We start from the raw sequence: 24,834 nt of genomic DNA, 5'->3' as shown, positions 1-24,834 counted from the left end.
ATTTTGCGTGGAGCCCCAGATCGAGGGAGATTATCAGTGGTCTTGTATGTCTTCCATTTTCTAATTATTGCTCCCACTGTTGATTTCTTCACTCCAAGCTGGTTGGCTATTGCAGATTCAGTCTTCCCAGCCTGGTGCAGGGCTACAATTTTGTTTCTGGTGTCCTTTGACAGCTCTTTGGTCTTCACCATAGTGGAGTTTGGAGTCAGAATGTTTGAGGGTGTGCACAGGTGTCTTTTTATACTGATAACAAGTTTAAACAGGTGCCATTACTACAAGTAATGAGTGGAGGAAAGAGGAGACTCTTAACCCCTTCCCGACCTTTGACGCATACGCTGCGTCATGAAAGTCGGTGCCATTCCGACCCATGACGCAGCATATGCGTCATGGAATGATCGCGTCCCTGCAGATCGGGTGAAAGGGTTAACTCCCATTTCACCCGATCTGCAGGGACAGGGGGAGTGGTAGTTTAGCCCAGGGGGGGTGGCTTCACCCCCTCGTGGCTACGATCGCTCTGATTGGCTGTTGAAAGTGAAACTGCCAATCAGAGCGATTTGTAATATTTCACCTAAAAAAATGGTGAAATATTACAATCCAGCCATGGCCGATGCTGCAATATCATCGGCCATGGCTGGACACACTAATGTGCACCCACCCCACTCCTCCGATCGCCCCCCCAGCCCCCCGATCTGTGGTCCGCTCTCCTCGGTCCTGTGCTCCGCTCCCCCGTCCTCCTGCCCGCTCCCCCCGTGCTCCAATCACACCCCCCGTGCTCTAATCAAACCCCCCCGCACTCCGATCACCCCCCCCGCACAGCGATCACCCCCCCCGCACAGCGATCCCCCCCCCGTGCTCCGATCCGCCTGCCCGCACAGCGTTCCCCCAGTCCGTGCTCCAATCCACCCCCCCCCCGTGTTCCGATCCACCCCCCCGTGCTCCGACGCCCCCCCCGTGGTCCCCCCCCACCCCATCATACTTACCGATCCAGCCGGGGTCCCGTCCGTCTTCTGCCTGGGCGCCGTCATCTTCCAAAATGGCGGGCGCATGTGCAGTGCGCCCGCCGAATCTGCCGGCCGGCAGATTCATTCCAGAGTGAATTTTGATCACTGAGATATAATCTATCTCAGTGATCAAAATAAAAAAAAAAGTAAATGACACCATCCCCTTTGTCACCCCCATAGGTAGGGACAATAAATTTTTTTTTTTTTTTTTTTTTCCACTAAGGTTGGGGTAAGAACTAGGGGTAGGGGTAGGGGTAGGGTTAGGGGTAGGGTTAGGGGTAGGGTTAGGGTTAGGGGTAGGGTTAGGGGTAGGGTTAGGGTTAGGGGTAGGGGTAGGGTTAGGGTTTCGGTATGTGCACACGTATTCTGGTCCTCTGCGGATTTTTCCGCTGCGGATTTGATAAATCCGCAGTGCTAAACCGCTGCGGATTTATGGCGGATTTACCATGTTTTTTCTGCGCATTTCAATGCGGTTTTACAACTGCGATTTTCTATTTGAGCAGTTGTAAAACCGCTGCGGAATCCGCAGAAAGAAGCGACATGCTGCGGAATGTAAACCGCTGCGTTTCCGTGCAGTTTTTCTGCAGCATGTGTACAGCGATTTTTGTTTCCCGTAGGTTTGCATTGAACTGTAAACTCATGGGAAAATGCTGCGGATCCGCAGCGTTTTCCGCAGCGTGTGCACATACCTTTAGAATTAGGCCATGTGCACACGGTGCGGATTTGGCTGCGGATTGGCCGCTGCGGATTCGCCACTGCGGATTCGCAGCAGTGTTCCATCAGGTTTACAGTACCATGTAAACATATGGAAAACCAAATCCGCTGTGCCCATGTTGCGGAAAATACCGCGCGGAAACGCTGCGTTGTATTTCCCGCAGCATGTCAATTCTTTGTGCGGATTCCGCAGCGTTTTACACCTGTTCCTCAATAGGAATCCGCAGGTGAAATCCGGACAAAAAACACTGGAAATCCGCGGTAAATCCGCGGTAAATCCGCAGGTAAAACGCAGTGCCTTTTACCCGCGGATTTTTCAAAAATGGTGCGGAAATATCTCACACGAATCCACAACGGGGGCACATAGCCTTAGGGCTAGGGTTGGGTTGGAATTAGGGTTGTGGTTAGGGTTAGGGGTGTGTTGGGGTTACGGGTGTGTTGGGGTTAGGGTTGTGATTAGGGTTACGGCTACAGTTGGGATAAGGGTTAGGGGTGTGTTGGAGTTAGAATTGAGGGGTTTCCACTGTTTAGGCACATCAGGGGTCTCCAAACGCAACATGGCGCCACCATTGATTCCAGCCAATCTTGTATTCAAAAAGTCAAATGGTGCTCCCTCAATTCCGAGCCCCGACGTGTGCCCAAACAGTGGTTCACCCCCACATATGGGGTACCAGCATACTCAGGACAAACTGCGCAACAATTACTGGGGTCCAATTTCTACTGTTACCCTTGAGAAAATAAAAAATTGCTTGCTAAAACATCATTTTTGAGGAAAGAAAAATGATTTTTTATTTTCACGGCTCTGCGTTGTAAACGTCTGTGAAGCACTTGGGGGTTCAAAGTGCTCACCACATATCTAGATAAGTTCCTTGGGGGGTCTAGTTTCCAAAATGGGGTCACTTGTGTGGGGTTTCTACTGTTTAGGCACACCAGGGGCTCTGCAAACGCAACGTGACGCCCGCAGACCATTCCATCAAAGTCTGCATTTCAAAAGTCACTACTTCCCTTCTGAGCCCCGACGTGTGCCCAAACAGTGGTTTACCCCCACACATGGGGTATCAGCGTACTCAGGAGAAACTGGACAACAACTTTTGGGGTCCAATTTCTCCTGTAACCCTTAGGAAAATAAAAAATTCTGGGCTAAAAAATTATTTTTGAGTAAAGAAAACGTATTTATTATTTTCACGGCTCTGTGTTATAAACTTCTGTAAAGCACTTGGGGGTTGAAAGTGCTCACCACATATCTAGATAAGTTCCTTTCGGGGTCTAGTTTCCAAAATGGGGTCACTTGTGGGGGGTTTCTACTGTTTAGCAACATCAGGGGCTCTGCAAACGCAACGTGACGCCCGAAGAGCATTCCATCAAAGTCTGCATTTCATAACGTCACTTCTTCACTTCCGAGCCCCAACATGTGCCTAAACAGTGGTTTACCCCCACATATTGGGTATCAGCGTACTCAGGAGAAACTGGACAACAACTTTTGGGGTCAAATTTCTCCTGTTACCCTTGGGAAAATAAAAAATTGCGGGCTAAAAAATCATTTTTGAGAAAAGATTTTTTTTTTTTCATGGCTCTGCGTTATAAACTTCTGTGAAGCACTTGAGGGTTAAAAGTGCTCACCACACATCTAGATTAGTTCCTTTGGGGGTCTAGTTTCCAAAATGGGGTCATTTGTGGGGGATCTCTAATGTTTAGGCACACAGGGGCTCTCCAAACGCGACATGGTGTCCGCTAATGATTGGAGCTAATTTTCCATTTAAAAAGCCAAATGGCGTGCCTTCCCTTCGGAGCCCTCCCGTGCGCCCAAACAGTGGTTTACCCCCACGTATGGGGTATCAGCATACTCAGGACAAACTGGACAACAACATTTGTGGTCCAATTTCTCCTATTACCATTGGCAAAATAGGAAATTCCAGGCTAAAAAATCATTTTTGAGAAAAGAAAAATTATTTTTTATTTTCATGGCCCTGCATTATAAACTTCTGTGAAGCACTTGGGGGTTTAAAGTGCTCAGTATGCATCTAGATAAGTTCCTTGGGGGGTCTAGTTTCCAAAATGGGGTCACTTGTGGGGGAGCTCCATTGCATAGGCACACAGGGGCTCTCCAAATGCGACATGGTGTCCGCTAACAAATGGAGCTAATTCTCCATTCAAAAAGTCAAAAGGCGCGCCTTCCCTTCCGAGCCCTGCCGTGTGCCCAAACAGTGGTTTACCCCCACATATGAGGTATCGGCGTACTCGGGAGAAATTGCTCAACAAATTTTAGGATCCATTTTATCCTATTGCCCATGTGAAAATGAAAAAATTGAGGCGAAAAGAAATTTTTTGTGAAAAAAAAAGCACTTTTTCATTTTTACGGAACAATTTGTGAAGCACCTGAGGGTTTAAAGTGCTCACTAGGCATCTAGATAAGTTCCTTGGGGGGTCCAGTTTCCAAAATGGGGTCACTTGTGGGGGAGCTCCAATGTTTAAGCACACAGGGTCTCTCCAAACGCGACATGGTGTCCGCTAACGATGGAGATAATTTTTCATTCAAAAAGTCAAATGGCGCTCCTTCCCTTCCGAGCCTTACCATGTGCCCAAACAGTGGTTTACCCCCACATGTGAGGTATCGGTGTGCTCAGGAGAAATTGCCAAACAAATTTTAGGATCCATTTTATCCTGTTGTCCATGTGAAAATGAAAAAATTGAGGCTAAAAGAATTTTTTTTGTGAAAAAATAGTACTTTTTCATTTTTACGGATCAATTTGTGAAGCAGCTGGGGGTTTAAAGCGCTCACTATGCATCTAGATAAGTTCCTTGGGGCGTCTAGTTTCCAAAATGGGGTCACTTGTGGGGGAGCTCCAATTTTTAGGCACACGGGGGCTCTCCAAACTTGACATGGTGTCCGCTAAAGAGTGCAGCCAATTTTTCATTCAAAAAGTCAAATGGCGCTCCTTCCCTTCCAAGCCCTGCCGTGTGCCCAAACAGTGGTTTACCCCCACATATGAGGTATCAGCGTACTCAGGACAAATTGGACAACAACTTTCGTGGTTCAGTTTCTCCTTTTACCATTGGGAAAATACAAAAATTGTTGCTGAAAAATCATTTTTGTGACTAAAAAGTTAAATGTTCATTTTTTCCTTCCATGTTGCTTCTGCTGCTGTGAAGCACCTGAAGGGTTAATAAACTTCTTGAATGTGGTTTTGAGCACCTTGAGGGGTGCATTTTTTAGAATGGTGTCACTTTTGGGTATTTTCAGCCATATAGACCTCTCAAACTGACTTCAAATGTGAGGTGGTCCCTAAAAAAAATGGTTTTGTAAATTTCGTTGTAAAAATGAGAAATCGCTGGTCAAATTTTAACCCTTATAACTTCCTGGCAAAAAAAAATTTTGTTTCCAAAATTGTGCTGATGTAAAGTAAACATGTGGGAAATGTTATTTATTAACTATTTTGTGTCACATACCTCTCTGGTTTAACAGAATAAAAATTCAAAATGTGAAAATTGCGAAATTTTCAAAATTTTCGCCAAATTTCCGTTTTTATCACAAATAAACACAGAATTTATTGACCTAAATTTACCACTATCATGAAGCCCAATATGTCACGAAAAAACAATCTCAGAACCGCTAGGATCCATTGAAGCGTTCCTGAGTTATTACCTCATAAAGGGACACTGGTCAGAATTGCAAAAAACGGCAAGGTCTTTAAGGTCAAAATAGGCTGGGTCATGAAGGGGTTAAAGAAGAAGTTACAGGTCTGTGAGAGCCTGAAATCTTGATTGTTTGTTTCTGACCAAATACTTATTTTCCACCATAATATGCAAAAAAAATGATAAAAAAACAGACAATGTGATTTTCTGGAATTTTTTTTCTCAGTTTGTCTCCCATAGTTGAGGTCTACCTATGATGTAAATTACAGACGCCTCTCATCTTTTTAAGTGGTGGAACTTGCACTATTGCTGACTGACTAAATACTTTTTTGCCCCACTGTATACAGGACAGGAGAAGCGGTACTGTGCAGTGTCTATATACAGGACAGGAGCAGTGGTGCTGTGCAGTGTATATATACAGGACAGGAGGAGTGGTACTGTGCAGTGTATATATACAGGACAGGAGGAGTGATGCTGTGCAGTGTATATATACAGGACAGGAGGAGTGGTACTGTGCAGTGTATATATACAGGACAGGAGGAGTGGTACTGTGCAGTGTATATATACAGGACAGGAGCAGTGGTACTGTGCAGTGTATATATACAGGACAGGAGCAGTGGTGCTGTGCAGTGTATATATACAGGACAGGAGGAGTGGTACTGTGCAGTGTATATATACAGGACAGGAGGAGTGGTGCTGTGCAGTGTATATATACAGGACAGGAGGAGTGGTGCTGTGCAGTGTATATATACAGGACAGGAGGAGTGGTACTGTGCAGTGTATATACAGGACAAGAGGAGTGGTACTGTGCAGTGTATATATACAGGACAGGAGGAGTGGTACTGTGCAGTGTATATATACAGGACAGGAGCAGTGGTGCTGTGCAGTGTATATATACAGGACAGGAGGAGTGGTACTGTGCAGTGTATATATACAGGACAGGAGGAGTGGTGCTGTGCAGTGTATATATACAGGACAGGAGGAGTGGTGCTGTGCAGTGTATATATACAGGACAGGAGGAGTGGTACTGTGCAGTGTATATACAGGACAAGAGGAGTGGTACTGTGCAGTGTATATATACAGGACAGGAGGAGTGGTACTGTGCAGTGTATATACACAGGACAAGAGGAGTGGTACTGTGCAGTGTATATATACAGGACAGGAGGAGCGGTACTGTGCAGTGTATATATACAGGACAGGAGCAGTCGTGCTGTGCAGTGTATATATACAGGACAGGAGGAGTGGTACTGTGGAGTGTATATATACAGGACAGGAGCAGTGGTTCTGTGCAGTGTATATATACAGGACAGGAGGAGTGGTACTGTGCAGTGTATATATACAGGACAGGAGCAGTGGTGCTGTGCAGTGTATATATACAGGACAGGAGGAGTGGTACTGTGCAGTGTATATATACAGGACAGGAGGAGTGGTACTGTGCAGTGTATATATACAGGACAGGAGGAGTGGTACTGTGCAGTGTATATATACAGGAGGAGTGGTAAAGTGCAGTGTATATATACAGGACAGGAGGAGTGGTGCTGTGCAATGTGTATATACAGGACAGGAGGAGTGGTACTGTGCAGTGTATATACAGGACAGGAGGAGTGGTACTGTGCAGTGTATATATACAGGACAGGAGGAGCGGTACTGTGCAGTGTATATATACAGGACAGTAGGAGTGGTACTGTGCAGTGTATATATACAGGACAGGAGGAGTGGTACTGTGCAGTGTATATATACAGGACAGGAGGAGTGGTGCTGTGAAGTGTATATATACAGGACAGGAGCAGTGGTGCTGTGCAGTGTATATATACAGGACAGGAGGAGTGGTACTGTGCAGTGTATATATACAGGACAGGAGGAGTGGTGCTGTGCAGTGTATATATACAGGACAGGAGGAGTGGTGCTGTGCAGTGTATATATACAGGACAGTAGGAGTGGTACTGTGCAGTGTATATATACAGGACAGGAGGAGTGGTACTGTGCAGTGTATATATACAGGACAGGAGGAGTGGTACTGTGCAGTGTATATATACAGGAGGAGTGGTACTGTGCAGTGTATATATACAGGACAGGAGGAGTGATGCTGTGCAATGTGTATATACAGGACAGGAGGAGTGGTACTGTGCAGTGTATATACAGGACAGGAGGAGTGGTACTGTGCAGTGTATATATACAGGACAGGAGGAGTGGTGCTGTGCAGTGTATATATACAGGACAGGAGGAGTGGTGCTGTGCAGTGTATATATACAGGACAGTAGGAGTGGTACTGTGCAGTGTATATATACAGGACAGGAGGAGTGGTGCTGTGAAGTGTATATATACAGGACAGGAGCAGTGGTGCTGTGCAGTGTATATATACAGGACAGGAGCAGTGGTACTGTGCAGTGTATATATACAGGACAGGAGGAGTGGTGCTGTGCAGTGTATATATACAGGACAGTAGGAGTGGTACTGTGCAGTGTATATATACAGGACAGGAGGAGTGGTACTGTGCAGTGTATATATACAGGACAGGAGGAGTGGTACTGTGCAGTGTATATATAGAGGACAGGAGGAGCGGTACTGTGCAGTGTATATATACAGGACAGGAGGAGTGGTACTGTGCAGTGTATATATACAGGACAGGAGCAGTGGTGCTGTGCAGTGTATATATACAGGACAGGAGGAGTGGTACTGTGCAGTGTATATATACAGGACAGGAGCAGTGGTTCTGTGCAGTGTATATATACAGGACAGGAGGAGTGGTACTGTGCAGTGTATATATACAGGACAGGAGGAGTGGTGCTGTGCAGTGTATATATACAGGACAGGAGGAGTGGTGCTGTGCAGTGTATATATACAGGACAGGAGGAGTGGTACTGTGCATTGTATATATACAGGACAGGAGCAGTGGTGCTGTGAAGTGTATATATACAGGACAGGAGCAGTGGTGCTGTGCAGTGTATATATACAGGACAGGAGGAGTGGTACTGTGAAGTGTATATATACAGGACAGGAGCAGTGGTGCTGTGAAGTGTATATATACAGGACAGGAGCAGTGGTGCTGTGCAGTGTATATATACAGGACAGGAGGAGTGGTACTGTGCAGTGTATATATACAGGACAGGAGGAGTGGTACTGTGTAGTGTATATATACAGGACAGGAGGAGTGGTGCTGTGCAGTGTATATATACAGGACAGTAGGAGTGGTGCTGTGCAGTGTATATATACAGGACAGGAGGAGTGGTACTGTGCAGTGTATATATACAGGACAGGAGGAGTGGTGCTGTGAAGTGTATATATACAGGACAGGAGCAGTGGTGCTGTGCAGTGTATATATACAGGACAGGAGGAGTGGTACTGTGCAGTGTATATATACAGGACAGGAGCAGTGGTGCTGTGCAGTGTATATATACAGGACAGGAGGAGTGGTACTGTGCAGTCTATATATACAGGACAGGAGCAGTGGTGCTGTGCAGTGTATATATACAGGACAGGAGGAGTGGTACTGTGCAGTGTATATATACAGGACAGGAGCAGTGGTGCTGTGCAGTGTATATATACAGGACAGGAGGAGTGGTACTGTGCAGTGTATATATACAGGACAGGAGGAGTGGTACTGTGCAGTGTATATATACAGGACAGGAGCAGTGGTGCTGTGCAGTGTATATATACAGGACAGGAGGAGTGGTACTGTGCAGTGTATATATACAGGACAGGAGCAGTGGTACTGTGCAGTGTATATATACAGGACAGGAGGAGTGGTACTGTGCAGTGTATATATACAGGAGGAGTGGTACTGTGCAGTGTATATATACAGGACAGGAGGAGTGGTACTGTGCAGTGTATATATACAGAACAGGAGGAGTGGTACTGTGCAGTGTATATACAGAACAGGAGGAGTGGTACTGTGCAGTGTATATATACAGGACAGGAGGAGTGGTACTGTGCAGTGTATATATGCAGGAGAGGAGGAGCGGTGCTGTGCAGTGTATATATACAGGAGAGGAGGAGTGGTACTGTGCAGTGTATATACACAGGACAGGAGGAGTGGTACTGTGCAGTGTATATATACAGAACAGGAGGAGTGGTACTGTGCAGTGTATATATACAGGACAGGAGGAGTGGTACTGTGCAGTGTATATACAGGACAGGAGGAGTGGTACTGTGCAGTGTATATATACAGGACAGGTGGAGTGGTACTGTGCAGTGTATATATACAGGACAGGGGGAGTGGTACTGTGCAGTGTATATATACAGGACAGGAGGAGTGGTACTGTGCAGTGTATATATACAGGACAGGAGCAGTGGTGCTGTGCAGTGTATATATACAGGACAGGAGGAGTGGTACTGTGCAGTGTATATATACAGGACAGGAGGAGTGGTACTGTGCAGTGTATATATACAGGACAGGAGGAGTGGTGCTGTGCAGTGTATATATACAGGACAGGAGCAGTGGTGCTGTGCAGTGTATATATACAGGACAGGAGGAGTGGTACTGTGCAGTGTATATATACAGGACAGGAGGAGTGGTACTGTGCAGTGTATATATACAGGACAGGAGGAGTGGTACTGTGCAGTGTATATACAGTGGGGCAAAAAAGTATTTAGTCAGTCAGCAATAGTGCAAGTTCCACCACTTAAAAAGATGAGAGGCGTCTGTAATTTACATTATAGGTAGGCCTCAACTATGGGAGACAAACTGAGAAAAAAAAATCCAGAAAATCACATTGTCTGTTTTTTTTATCATTTTTTTTGCATATTATGGTGGAAAATAAGTATTTGGTCAGAAACAAACAATCAAGATTTCTGGCTCTCACAGACCTGTAACTTCTTCTTTAAGAGTCTCCTCTTTCCTCCACTCATTACCTGTAGTAATGGCACCTGTTTAAACTTGTTATCAGTATAAAAAGACACCTGTGCACACCCTCAAACAGTCTGACTCCAAAATCCACTATGGTGAAGACCAAAGAGCTGTCAAAGGACACCAGAAACAAAATTGTAGCCCTGCACCAGGCAGGGAAGACTGAATCTGCAATAGCCAACCAGCTTGGAGTGAAGAAATCAAAAGTGGGAGCAATAATTAGAAAATGGAAGACATACAAGACCACTGATAATCTCCCTCGATCTGGGGCTCCACGCAAAATCCCACCCCGTGGAGTCAGAATGATCACAAGAACGGTGAGCAAAAATCCCAGAACCATGCGGGGGGGCCTAGTGAATGAACTGCAGAGAGCTGGGACCAATGTAACAAGGCCTACCATAAGTAACACACTACGCCACCATGGACTCAGATCCTGCAGTGCCAGACGTGTCCCACTGCTTAAGCCAGTACATGTCCGGGCCTGTCTGAAGTTTGCTAGAGAGCATTTGGATGATCCAGAGGAGTTTTGGGAGAATGTCCTATGGTCTGATGAAACCAAACTGGAACTGTTTGGTAGAAACACAACTTGTCGTGTTTGGAGGAAAAAGAATACTGAGTTGCATCCATCAAACACCATACCTACTGTAAAGCATGGTGGTGGAAACATCATGCTTTGGGGCTGTTTCTCTGCAAAGGGGCCAGGACGACTGATCCGGGTACATGAAAGAATGAATGGGGCCATGTATCGTGAGATTTTGAGTGCAAACCTCCTTCCATCAGCAAGGGCATTGAAGATGAAACGTGGCTGGGTCTTTCAACATGACAATGATCCAAAGCACACCGCCAGGGCAACGAAGGATTGGCTTCGTAAGAAGCATTTCAAGGTCCTGGAGTGGCCTAGCCAGTCTCCAGATCTCAACCCTATAGAAAACCTTTGGAGGGAGTTGAAAGTCCGTGTTGCCAAGCGAAAAGCCAAAAACATCACTGCTCTAGAGGAGATCTGCATGGAGGAATGGGCCAACATACCAACAACAGTGTGTGGCAACCTTGTGAAGACTTACAGAAAACGTTTGACCTCTGTCATTGCCAACAAAGAATATATTACAAAGTATTGAGATGAAATTTTGTTTCTGACCAAATACTTATTTTCCACCATAATATGCAAATAAAATGTTAAAAAAACAGACAATGTGATTTTCTGGATTTTTTTTTCTCAGTTTGTCTCCCATAGTTGAGGTCTACCTATGATGTAAATTACAGACGCCTCTCATCTTTTTAAGTGGTGGAACTTGCACTATTGCTGACTGACTAAATACTTTTTTGCCCCACTGTATACAGGACAGGAGGAGTGGTGCTGTGCAGTGTATATATACAGGACAGGAGGAGTGGTGCTGTGCAGTGTATATATACAGGACAGGAGGAGTGGTACTGTGCATTGTATATATACAGGACAGGAGGAGTGATACTGTGCAGTGTATATATACAGGACAGGAGGAGTGGTACTGTGCAGTGTATATATGCAGAATAAGGTCACGGTCACATGTTCAGTATTCGGTCAGTATTTTACATCAGTATTTGTAGCCAAAACCAGGAGTGGGTGATAAATGCAGAAGTGGTGCATATATATACTTTTCCTCTAATTGTTCCACTCCTGGTTTTGGCTACAAATACTGATGTAAAATACTGACCAAATATTGATCGTGTGAACGTGGGCTTAATACAGGTACTCATTAGGGTGGAATCACAGTAGAATATGGCATCGGATGTGAGAAGAAAATCATACCACTTTTGTGGAAGAAAATGGAACAGATTTTTTTTTTATACTCTTTATTAGCCCATGTGGCAACATTTCACTTCCATATCAGAGAAATGTTCAGTTATGGATCGAAAACGTTGCCACATGGACTAATAAAGAGTCCGCTAGTTTTCTCACAATTAATCGGAATGATAGCTAGATATATAGATACACACATACATAATAAGAATAGATACTGAGAATTACACCATTTATGCAGGACAGTAGAAGTATACACAGCTCCACAACATACCGTATATACTCGAGTATAAGTCGACCCGAGTATAAGCAGAGGCACCTAATTTGACCACAAAAAACTGGGAAAACTTATTGACTCGAATATAAGCCGGGTATACATTGTCCCCACGTCCCCGTCCTTGTATGCATGGCTCCTTATCCCCGTCCTTGTATACATTGTCCCCACATCCCCGTCCTTGTATGCATGGCTCCTCATCCCCATCCTTGTCTGCATGGCTCCTCATCCCCGTCCTTGTATGTATGGGCTTCTTATTACCATTCTTGTATGCATGGCTCCTTATCCCCATCCTTGTATGCATGGCTCTTTATCCCCATCCTTGTATACATTGCTCCTTATCCCCATCCTTGTATGCATGGCTCCTCATCCCCATCCTTGTCTGCATGGCTCCTCATCCCCGTCCTTGTATGTATGGGCTTCTTATTACCATTCTTGTATGCATGGCTCCTTATCCCCGTCCTTGTATGCATGGCTCTTTATCCCCATCATTGTATACATTGCTCCTTATCCCCATCCTTGTATACCTTGCTCCTTATCCCCATCCTTGTATGCATGGCTCCTCATCCCCATCCTTGTCTGCATGGCTCCTCATCCCCGTCCTTGTATGTATGGGCTTCTTATTACCATTCTTGTATGCATGGCTCCTTATCCCCGTCCTTGTATGCATGGCTAATTAACCCTGTCCTTCTTTGCATGGCTCCTTATCCCCATCCTTGTCTGCATGGCTCCTTATCCCCGCCCTTGTATGAATGGCTCTTTATCCCCATCCTTGTATGCATGGCTCCTGATCCCCGTCCTTGTATGCATGGCTCCTTATCCCCGTCCTTGTATGCATGGCTCCTTATCCCTGTTCTTGTATGCATGGTTGCTATTAAAAAAAACAAAACACATCATACTTACCTTCCCAGCATGCCCTCGCAGCATCTCGTTCTGGTGCCAGCAGCTCCTATGGCTGCGTGATCACGTGTCCCCCACTCATTAAGGTAATGAATATTTACCCACACCTATGGGAGTGGAGAGGGGTGAATACTTATTACCTTAATGAGTGGAGGACATGTGATCGCTCGGCCTGAAGAGCTGCTGGCCCCGGAACGAGATTCAGCGAGGGCACGCAGGGAAGGTAAGTAGGATGTGTGCTGGAAGCCGGCGGCTGTGCACACTGTAAGAGAAATTAATATTCACTGCCAGCGCAGTGAATATTCATTTCTCTTTAGCAGCGGCACAGTCTTTAGCCTCAGCCGCCGGCTCCTGCCTATGTGACCCGCTGCTCCCCCTCCGTCTTTCTGTGACAATGACTCATGTATAAGCCGAGGGGGGCGTTTTCAGCACACAAAAAAATATGCTGAAAAACTCTGCTTTATACACGAGTATATACAGTACTAGATTGTGGCCCGATTCTTACGCATCGGGTATTCTAGAATACGCATGTCCCCGTAGTATATGGACAATGATGATTCCAGAATTCGCGGCAGACTGTGCCCGTCGCCGACCAATCAGAGACGTGGTGTATATATGTGTATATATGTGTGTGTGTATGTATATATGTGTGTGTGTATATATGTGTGTGTATATATGTGTGTGTGTATATATATATATATATATATATATATATATATACATACACACACACACACACATAGTGCGACTATACATAGCAGTATCACCTATATAACGTATATGCAGTAGTCTACATTATACAGGTGATACTGCAAATGTTGGATACACATTATATAGGCGATACTGCTGTATATGATAGTATCACCTATACAGTGTATATACATCAGTCTATATACATTATATAGGCAATACTGCTACTGGTGTGTATATACGTTATATATAGGTGATACTGCTGTGTATATGTATGTGTGTGTATATACAGTGGGGCAAAAAAGTATTTAGTCAGTCAGCAATAGTGCAAGTTCCACCACTTAAAAAGATGAGAGGCGTCCGTAATTTACATCATAGGTAGACCTCAACTATGGGAGACAAACTGAGAAAAAAAAATCCAGAAAATCACATTGTCTGTTTTTTTAACATTTTATTTGCATATTATGGTGGAAAATAAGTATTTGGTCAGAAACAAACAATCAAGATTTCTGGCTCTCACAGACCTGTAACTTCTTCTTTAAGAGTCTCCTCTTTCCTCCACTCATTACCTGTAGTAATGGCACCTGTTTAAACTTGTTATCAGTATAAAAAGACACCTGTGCACACCCTCAAACAGTCTAACTCCAAACTCCACTATGGTGAAGACCAAAGAGCTGTCAAAGGACACCAGAAACAAAATTGTAGCCCTGCACCAGGCTGGGAAGACTGAATCTGCAATAGCCAACCAGCTTAGAGTGAAGAAATCAACAGTGGGAGCAATAATTAGAAAATGGAAGACATACAAGACCACTGATAATCTCCCTCGATCTGGGGCTCCACGCAAAATCCCACCCCGTGGGGTCAGAATGATCACAAGAACGGTGAGCAAAAATCCCAGAACCACGCGGGGGGACCTAGTGAATGAACTGCAGAGAGCTGGGACCAATGTAACAAGGCCTACCATAAGTAACACACTAGGCCACCATGGACTCAGATCCTGCAGTGCCAGACGTGTCCCACTGCTTAAGCCAGTACATGTCCGGGTCCGTCTGAAGTTTGCTAGAGAGCATTTGGATGATCCAGAGGAGTTTTGGGAGAATGTCCTATGGTCTGATGAAACCAAACTGGAACTGTTTGGTAGAAACACAACTTGTCGTGTTTGGAGGAAAAAGAATACTGAGTTGCATCCATCAAACACCATACCTACTGTAAAGCATGGTGGTGGAAACATCATGCTTTTGGGCTGTTTCTCTGCAAAGGGACCAGGACGACTGATCCGTGTACATGAAAGAATGAATGGGGCCATGTATTGTGAGATTTTGAGTGCAAACCTCCTTCCATCAGCAAGGGCATTGAAGATGAAACGTGGCTGGGTCTTTCAACATGACAATGATCCAAAGCACACCGCCAGGGCAACGAAGGAGTGGCTTCGTAAGAAGCATTTCAAGGTCCTGGAGTGGCCTAGCCAGTCTCCAGATCTCAACCCTTTAGAAAACCTTTGGAGGGAGTTGAAAGTCCGTGTTGCCAAGCGAAAAGCCAAAAACATCACTGCTCTAGAGGAGATCTGCATGGAGGAATGGGCCAACATAGCAACAACAGTGTGTGGCAACCTTGTGAGGACTTACAGAAAACGTTTGACCTCTGTCATTGCCAACAAAGGATTTATTACAAAGTATTGAGATGAAATTTTGTTTCTGACCAAATACTTATTTTCCACCATAATATGCAAATAAAATGTTAAAAAAAACAGACAATGTGATTTTCTGGATTTTTTTTTCTCAGTTTGTCTCCCATAGTTGAGGTCTACCTATGATGTAAATTACAGACACCTCTCATCTTTTTAAGTGGTGGAACTTGCACTATTGCTGACTGACTAAATACTTTTTTGCCCCACTGTACATTATATAGGTGATACTGTGATTATATACAGCAGTAGCAGCCAGTATCACCTATATAATGTATGTATAGCAGTTTGTATCTTATATATATGGGCAATACTGCTACTGATGTGTATATACGTTATATAGGTGATACTGCTGTGTATACAGTGGTGTGATATAAACAAAGTGTCACCTATATAAGGTATATACACATCAGTAGCCGTGTCACCTATATAACATATAGACTGCTATACGTACATTATATAGGTGGTATAGTGATTATATACAGCAGTATCACCTATATAATGTATATATAGCAGTCTATACACATTATATAGATGCAACTGCTGTATATACATTAAAAAATTCATCTTGGGACTCACCCAGGTCCCTGAGCTGGGGGGAGGTCGGGAGAATGAAGAGCAGAAGTGGGTCGGGCCCTGGCCAGCATAGGCAGTGAAGAGGAGACGATCAGATTCATCCCAGGCATTGGTGAGGAGAGCGCTCTTCTCTGACGCTGGTGCAGGCCGGCCAGCGTCAGATACAGACAGTCAGCTGGAGCCTGCTGGTCAGATTCATCCCAGGCATTGGTGAGGAGAGCGCTCTTCCCTGACGCTGGTGCAGGCCGGCCAGCGTCAGATACAGACAGTCAGCTGGAGCCTGTGCACCGGATTTATTAAATCTCTCCATGTGCGCGCGTGGTCTCCTGCTTGCCCACGCTAGCACACAGCACAGGCAGCAGACGAGCATGCGCAGGACCTAGGAACGCGGCCGTGCTCGTGCACCAGCACGGGCCACCTCGGCACTTCTTAGCGCGGGCAATACGCACACACAGGACCTGACTAGTGACTGCAAGGTTTAAAGGGCCGGCTGGCGGGATGCGCTATGTATTAAAATCGCTGCCAGTCCTCCAGCGGCCCTGTGCAGCTGCTCAGGCACCGGCCCGGGGGGCATATGCATTCCTGCCACCCGGCCCAGTCCGCCCCTGGCCATCTGCAATCTGAAATGGGGCTTTTGAAAGCAAATAAGCTCTATATGCTTCATTGCTAGGAGTTTATATCAAGATTCCCTAAAAATGGTCCGCAAAACACAATAAACAAAAAGAGCCTCCAGCGCGGAAACCACTGAAGAATCAGCCATAGCTGGTTGTACGAGGTTTAATAAAGAATTGCTGAATATTTAACAGTTACATTAATTCCAATCTCCAAATCTTTCTTGCATAACTTGAATTCTCCCTCTCGCTCATTCAGTGAGTCTAATATAAAAAATATCAAGCTTTATGGTAATACAAGGGAGAGAATCCTCTTTGATGTCCGTCATGGAAGTTAACATACCCCATGTCGGAGGATGGAGATTAGCCCAGAGAAGTATTTGTTAATTGCTTTTGAACTTGGTGGTGGAGATAATTGCTTGATTGTCCCAGCAGGGATCCAGTCCCTGTTGTTTCTACGTACTTGAAGGAAGCTTTCAGAAAATGTCACAAATTCTCTTTCCCAGCTTCGGCTTTTACTAACGGAACTGGTAAATGTCGCTGCAGACGAAAGGTAAAAGGAGAGCAAATGTAACCATTTAATGGTGACCCCCCTCTCATCCACAAGTTCACTATAATAGAGACTTTGGCCAGAAAACATGTAAAATGAATACTGAGTTAAGTGAGTGCTAGAACAAAATTAAAAATATTTTGTGTTCTCAGATATAAAATTACTTGGACTTACACTACAAAACCCCCCTCTAATTCAATATACTATTCAGGTCAGGCACATTGTTGTCATTATTATTATTATTATTATTATTATTAATAATTTATATAGCACCATTAATTCCATGGTGCTGTACATGAGAAAGGGGTTACATACAGGGTTATAGATATCATTTACAGTAAACAAATTTACAATGACAGACTGGTACAGGGGGTTGAGGACCCTGTCCTTTAGGACTTTCATTCTACGGGGAGGCCCTATATGGGTGTAAGTCAGCTGAAATGACAATAATTAGTATGTACAGTGGCCTGCAAAGTATTTATTTTGGGCTTTTTACCTATTTTGTAACATTGCAACCTGTGCTTAAATATTTTTGTAATTCAATTTGTGTGTGATGCATCAGCACTAAATACTCTAAGCTGGTGACAGTATGTGAGAAAAATATAGGCAAAAATTAAATTTATGGGATAAAAAATATAAAAATGGGCATGTGCATATGTATTCACCCCTTTTGCTATGAAGCCCCTAAAAAATTGTGGTGCAAATATTTGCCTTCATAAGTCACATACTTAGTGACAGGAAGTCCACCTGTGTGCAATCTAAGTGTCACATGGTCTGTCAGTATACACACACACACCCTTTCTGAAAGGCCACGGAGGCTGCAACACCATTAAGCAAGAGGCACCACTAACCAAACACCATGAAGACCAAGGAGATCTCCAAATATCCCAATCTCTGATGATCCTCCAGAGCACCATCAAATCAATTATCATCAAATGGAAAGAACATAGTACCACAACAAACCTGCAAAGAGAGGGCCGCCCACCAAAACTCTCAGCCCTGACAAGGTGGGCATTAATCAAAGAGGCAGCACAGATACCAAAGGTAACCCTGAAGGAACTGCTGAGTTCCCAAACAGAGACTGGAGTATCTGTCCATTCAATCACAATAAGCCATACACTCCATAGAGGCGACCCTGGAAGAGTGGGCAGAAAAAAGCCTTTACTTTACACACAAAAATTGTAAGGCTCGTTTTGAGTTTGCCAAAAGACATGGCAGATTCCCCAAATGTAATGTGATGCAGTGACCCTGTTACAACTAGGGGGTGCTGTATGTGCTCCTCAGGATACGCATGGAGGCATAACTGTAATGGTGATAATGAAACAGTGTCAGGCATGATTTTAAATGGCCGGTATGTGTTGCACAGGGAATGTGCACTGTAAGCCAGTAATGTTGTTGTTCTGGGACCTGTAGTCCCTCAAGTGTTTGTATAGTTGTAAAGGGATCCTTAAAGGGTTAGTTGGAGAGCTGGGCGGGTCTGACTAACCACACACACCGCCCACCCAGGGGAGGGGTAACAGGTACATAATGTGACCATGGTGTGGTCACATGGTGGAGAGTGTTTGGATCTGTATGATCTGTGTGCAAGGTCCTGAAAAAGCCTATGTGTCGGGAGTGCTATATCCCTGAAGAGCACGTGGTGAGGCTTTAAGGCCTGGTGGCCTGTGTGATGGATGGTCCTAAGTGGGGACGGACGTCCTGAATAGCACACGGAGAGGCCGTGGCCTGTGTGTTGGACGGTCCCAGGTGGGGACGGACATCCTGAATAGCACATGAAAAGGCCGAATGTGCAGGGTCAGCGTTGCACTGCGTTGGGGGCTACCGACCTTCGGAGGGTCTGGACTGTCATAAGTGCCCTGGTCACAAGGACAGTTTTCCCCATTAGGCTGCTTCCTAGGACTGTGGACTAACAAGGAGTCAGCGAGTGGAGCAGGAGCTCCAGAAAGGTAACTCCAGATAAAGGGGTTTTCTATGAACTGTGCGGTCACCCACGGTAACTGGTCAGAGGAGGATCAGTGTGTTTAGAGACTGCAATCTCATGTCGTGATGCTATGTGACTAGATATTAGTACGGCACACAGACACCCCCGGGAACTAGTCAAAGAAGGACTGGCGGGTGTAGTGTCTGAACTGTGAGTTGAAGCCATATATGAAGTATCGGAGTTAAAATGTATATAATGAATTGTGCATGACCCGGTTTATGCTGCATAAAAATAAACCACATGGACTGTTTGTGTGAGAAACCTGTTCCTGTGTGCCTGAATATCGCAACCAAGTGAGAATCCCCCATCACACTCAGTAAGCACTATCTCACTGTAAGGAGGAAGGTACTGCGGTCCCATGAGACCAAAATTCTACTTTTTGGCCACCAAGGTAAACGCAATGTCTGGCACCAAATGAAAACAGCTCATCTCCCTAAGAACATCATCCCCACAGTGAATCATGTTGGTGGCAGCATCATGTTGGGATGTTTTTCGGTAGTAGGGACAGGGAAAATGGTCTGAATTGAGGGGAAGATGGATGGGGCGAAATACAGGGATATTATTGAGCAAAACCTGTTTCAGTCTGCCAGCTAAAGCAACAGTCGTTTAACTGGAAACGTGAAAATGTTTTGAAGTGGCCTATTCAAAGTCCAGACGTTAATCCAGTTGAAAATCTATGGTCAGACTTGAAGATTGCTGTTCACCAGAGGAAACCATCTAACTTGAAGGAGCTGGAGCAGTTTTACCTTGAGAAATGGGCACAAATCCCAGTGGCAAGATTAGGAAAGCACATAGAGACTTATCCAATGCAACTTGCAGCTTTAATTGCTGCAAAAGAAGGCTCTACAAATACTGACTTTAGGAGGGCGAATAGTTATGCATACTGAAGTTATCAGTTATTTTGTCCTTTTTGTTGTTTGCTTCACAATAAAAAAGAAAACCATATCTTCACAGTTGTAGACATGTTCTATACATGAAATTATGTAAACCCTAAAAAACCTTATTAAATTCCAGGATCTGAGGTAGCAAAACATGAAAAATGCTAAGGGGGTGAATACTTTTGCAAGCTATTATATGTGTGACGGTATGGACAAATTCTAGGATTTCAATTTACAGAAGGATTTACATCAGGATCTGCAAGTAGTGCAGCTTCGGGCTTTATACATTGTATCTCAACTAAAAAATACTCGATTAGGACACTAGTGTTTATGCAGGGAAAAGAGACTTCCTGTTTCTACATAAAGCAGAGAAAAGAGAAGAATTAGCTTGGTAGAAAGGCAAAATAAGAAATTTTAAGTACACAGTGCTATAATATGATAATTGCAATATATTAAGAGGATAAAAACTTTGTTTGATTGGATGAGTGCTTCTTTAACCTCTTAGACAACTTTATTAGCAAAGACGTGTAAGTTCGTGTGTTTCTGCACATGGACCTCATGATCGATACTAAATAAATTGAGATGCTTTGAACATTTTTGTTCCATCTTTTCAACATTTGCATATCATTAATATGTCTGTGCATCCTGTAATTTCCATAATGCCGTGACTTTACAAATTTGCAATTTCAACATTGAACAGCGTACATTTGTGGGAAAGTTATTTTGTATGACTTTTATTTTTTTTCCTACTCTTCCTATTCTAAAGAATCCAGTGATCAGACTTAGTAATTGACATCTATTGTATTGCACAGTCATACAGAAGGGATTTTGTATCTACAAAATCCCTTAACAACACTTCTATTCCAGTGCTTTTGCAATTTTAAAACTCACAGAGACAAATTGGATCCAAAACTCTATCCAAATCAATGTCCACATCCAACTTCTTGTTCATTTATCACCAGAGGTCTTTAACTTTAATCACCGATAGTGTGATACAGTAACAATCAGATCTTAGATACAATTTGAATTTTAATTATAATATTATATTATTAGTCACATAATTATTGCTTTGTTTTTGTAGATGTAGAATCACAGAGTGAAATTGGCAGGCTCAGGGAAGTTGTAGCAGAAGACCGTCCACACACACCAACCAGAGAGCCGACCAGCGCAGACCATGAGGAGGAATGTGACTCTCCCGAGAATTCGGACAGCTCTACTGAACTATTGGACGCTGGGTCCTTGGTCCCTGATGTGCCAGACAATTCTGAGAAGGGTTCAGAGGACAGCTGTGCTTTGGCACAAGACAATGAGAAAGGTCGTAAGACTCGGGAACATTTGTACTGCGCCACATGCAAAGTTACTGTGAACTCAGCATCTCAACTTGAGGCTCATAATGCTGGTGAGTGGGTTCATAACATTGTGATATGCTCTATTATAGAGGTTTACAGATATCCCACATTAATGGGAACTGCCTTAGTAGCATGACTTTCATCCTACAGTCCATGACTAAAATGGCGTATGTCTTTAAGGCACTGTGTTAGGCTTTTGAAGTCAAAGACGTTTCTAACAGCCTAAGTCCCAACTTTAGCCACAAAATAAAGATAGAGTTGGCTATTCTTACAAAAAAGTATATATACAGTTAGGTCCAGAGATATTTACACAGGGACACAAGCTTTGGCAATTTTAGCTGTTTATGAAAACATTCAAGTTATAGTTATATACTCAATATGGGTTTAAAGCCCAGAAGCTCAGATTTAATTTGACGGTATTCACGTGCTAATTGGAGTACAGGTTTAGGAATTACAATTCTTTAATATGTAGCCGCCTCTTTTTAAAGATACCAAAAGTAATTGGACAATTATATAAAAAGCTCTTTAATGGACTGCACTGGCTTTTCCCTCATTAATCCATCATCAGTTAAGCAAGTAAAAGGTCTGGAGCTGATTTCAGGTGTGGCATTTGCATTCAGAAGCTGTTGCTGTGAACCCATGACACATAGTAAACAGAGTTCTCAATGGCATAGAAACAGACCATCATTATGCTGATATAAAAAAAATAAGAAATCAAACAGAGAGATGGCAGAAAGTTTTGGAGTGGCCACAACAACAGTTTTGTACATTTTGGAAAAAAGAGTGCACTTGTGAGCTTGGGAACTTAAAAAGGCCTGGACGTTCTTCGGAGACAATAGTGGTGGATGATTGCAAAATCTTTTCCATGATGAAGAAAAACCCCTTCATAACATCCACCTAAGTGAAGAACACTCTCCAGGAAGTAGGTGCTTCAGTTTCTAAGTCTACCCTAAAGAGAAAACTTCATGAGATGAAATGCAGAGTGTTCACCACAAGGTGCAAACATTACTCAGCCTTAAAAATAGGCCAGATTAGACTGTGCCAAAAAACATATGAAGAAGCCAAACCAGTTCCTGAAAAGCATTCTTTAGACAGATGAAACGAAGATCAACCTGTACCAAAATAATTTGAATAATACAGTATGGAGAAGGCTTGGCTCGGTTCATGAGCCAATACATACCACATCCTCCCTAAAACATGGGGGAGGCTGTGTGATGGCATGGGAATGCATGGCTTCCGATGGCACTGGGTCACTAGTGTTTATGGATGATGTGACTGGAGACCAGGGATGGCTACAGGTTTTCGTGGGCCATGGGACAAAGAGTCTCATTGGGCCCCTTTAACACATAGAAAGAAACCCAAAGGTTTCTTTCTATGTGTTAAACTGGGATATAACCCGGTGTGCATGCAGCGTGGAAGCGCACATTCACACTTGGCCACTGACCCCAAAAAAAAGAGACAAGAACATAGTGATTAAATACCCTGCAGTAAATAAATAAATAGCATAGTGCATGAAAATAATTTATGATACTTAGTTAACATGTTTTTGATCAACAAAATGGGAAAACCATCTCATCTGTTCACGGTGACCGTAATTGGGACAGTCCTAACTCCAATATTAAAAACCTTACTATTTGTCAAGTGACATGCATGTGTATAAGGGCTGAGATGGACTGGGTGGGCCCAACTAGCGGAAACACAGATGAGGGAGATCAATATAATGCTCAAAGAAAAGCAGGCCACATCGTTACATGCACATGATACAAACAGACAGAGAATAACCCTAAAGGTATGAACTGGGATATAAACTGGTGTGCATGCAGCATGTAAGCGCACGCTCACATTATTCCACTGAAAAGAAAAAAACAATGACAGGAACATACGGTAATCGTTAAATACCCTATTTATATAGCATAATGTCCTAATGATTCAATGAACCCATTTCAATGGGTAAAACACTTCCCAAAAGTAAACCATATCATTCAACAACCCAGGCATGTGTTAGCCATGGGTAGAAAAGGAGCGTTGCAAATGTTTATTTTTAAAAATATATATATTTTTGTTGAAAATTATTGATAAAAAATAGATGTTTTAAAATAAGTAAGGTGCAGAATAAAAAAGAGGGACTGAGACTTAAAAGTGAAGATTGCAAAATATGGTAATTAGTATAGACTTCAATAACTGTGGAAGTGGCATATTTTTAAGACAAAATAGTATCTTATTAAGAATATATAATATTATAAAGAAAGGTCCAAAGTTTAAAGTGCATAGATAGTGCAAAAAAAGTATAATACAAATTGAAGTACTTCTAATCTATTGTATATGTTACACAAGACCTTATTATAATAGATAAATATATCGCTATAAAGTGATTATATGCACTATATTGTCTGTCTTTTTTTCACCATTTTTTATCCAGAAAGAAAATCTGACCTATTAGGCCGGGATGACACTTGCGAGAAACTCGCACTAGTCTCGCATCTCAATACCTGGCTCTGCCCTCGGCACTTGGACCGGAGCACTCAGCTGCATACAAATACATGCAGTCCCAAGTGCCGGCGGCAGTGCCAGGTATTGAGATGCAAAACTCGTGCGAGTTTCTCGCGAGTGTGATCCCGGCCTTAAGGTGTATAGCTGAATGCATAGAGTGCTGTTGGAGTTCATATGGTAGTGACAGGGGAAATTTTGTATCTGGTGTTGCTGTAGGTACAGATCATAACCGACCTAATCACAAACCCATTATAAAGATATTGGTAGAAAAGAAGCATTCAGAATTGTAAGATGAAAAGAAGGTGATATAAATGAAGTTATCACCCAAGTTATCAGCAAGTATTGGCGGTGGTAAAGTACAGTCCCTCTGCCCCGATGCGCACGTTTCGCCCACCTTACAAACGGTAAGGTTTTAATATTAGGGTTAGGACTGTCCCAATTACGGTCATCGTGAAGAGGTGGGATGGCTTTCACATTTTTTTTTTATCAAAAAACATGTTAACCAAATACCGTATATTATTTTCATGCCCAATTCTACGTATTTATTTACTCTAGAGTATTTGATCATTATGTTTCTATCTTTTTTTTTCTGTTCAGTGGCCAACTGTGAACGTGCTCTTACACGCTGCATGCACGCCATTTTATATCCCAGTTCATACCTGTGGGTTTTTTGCTGTCTGATTGCATCATGTGCATAGAAATGTGTGGACTGCCTTTCCTTTGAGATGGGCATTATATTGATGTGGGGTCCCATGTCTATGTGTCCACTAGTTGGGTCCAGTCTGTCTCAGCCCTTATACACATGCATGTCACTTGACAAAAGGTAAGGTTTTTAATATTAGAGTTAGCATTGTCCCAATTACGGTCACAGTGAACATGCAGC

The 24,834-nt window shown here is 43.6% G+C and overlaps 1 protein-coding gene across 2 annotated transcripts in view; it reads left to right on the top strand.

The window, feature by feature from the left end:
* ZNF385C (zinc finger protein 385C) overlaps positions 1-24,834 on the top strand; it is a 285,730-nt gene that overhangs the window by 247,238 nt on the left and 13,658 nt on the right. For both annotated transcript variants that reach the window (XM_069751794.1, XM_069751795.1), the window contains exon 5: positions 21,194-21,511. In XM_069751794.1, coding sequence (XP_069607895.1) covers positions 21,194-21,511 — 318 coding nt within the window. The remainder of the gene's footprint in view (positions 1-21,193; positions 21,512-24,834) is intronic.

Source organism: Ranitomeya imitator, chromosome 2, assembly GCF_032444005.1.
Source record: "Ranitomeya imitator isolate aRanImi1 chromosome 2, aRanImi1.pri, whole genome shotgun sequence".
Classification (NCBI taxonomy): domain Eukaryota; kingdom Metazoa; phylum Chordata; class Amphibia; order Anura; family Dendrobatidae; genus Ranitomeya; species Ranitomeya imitator.
Note: the sequence above shows the minus strand (reverse complement) of the source record. Positions and strands in the feature narration are given on the sequence as shown.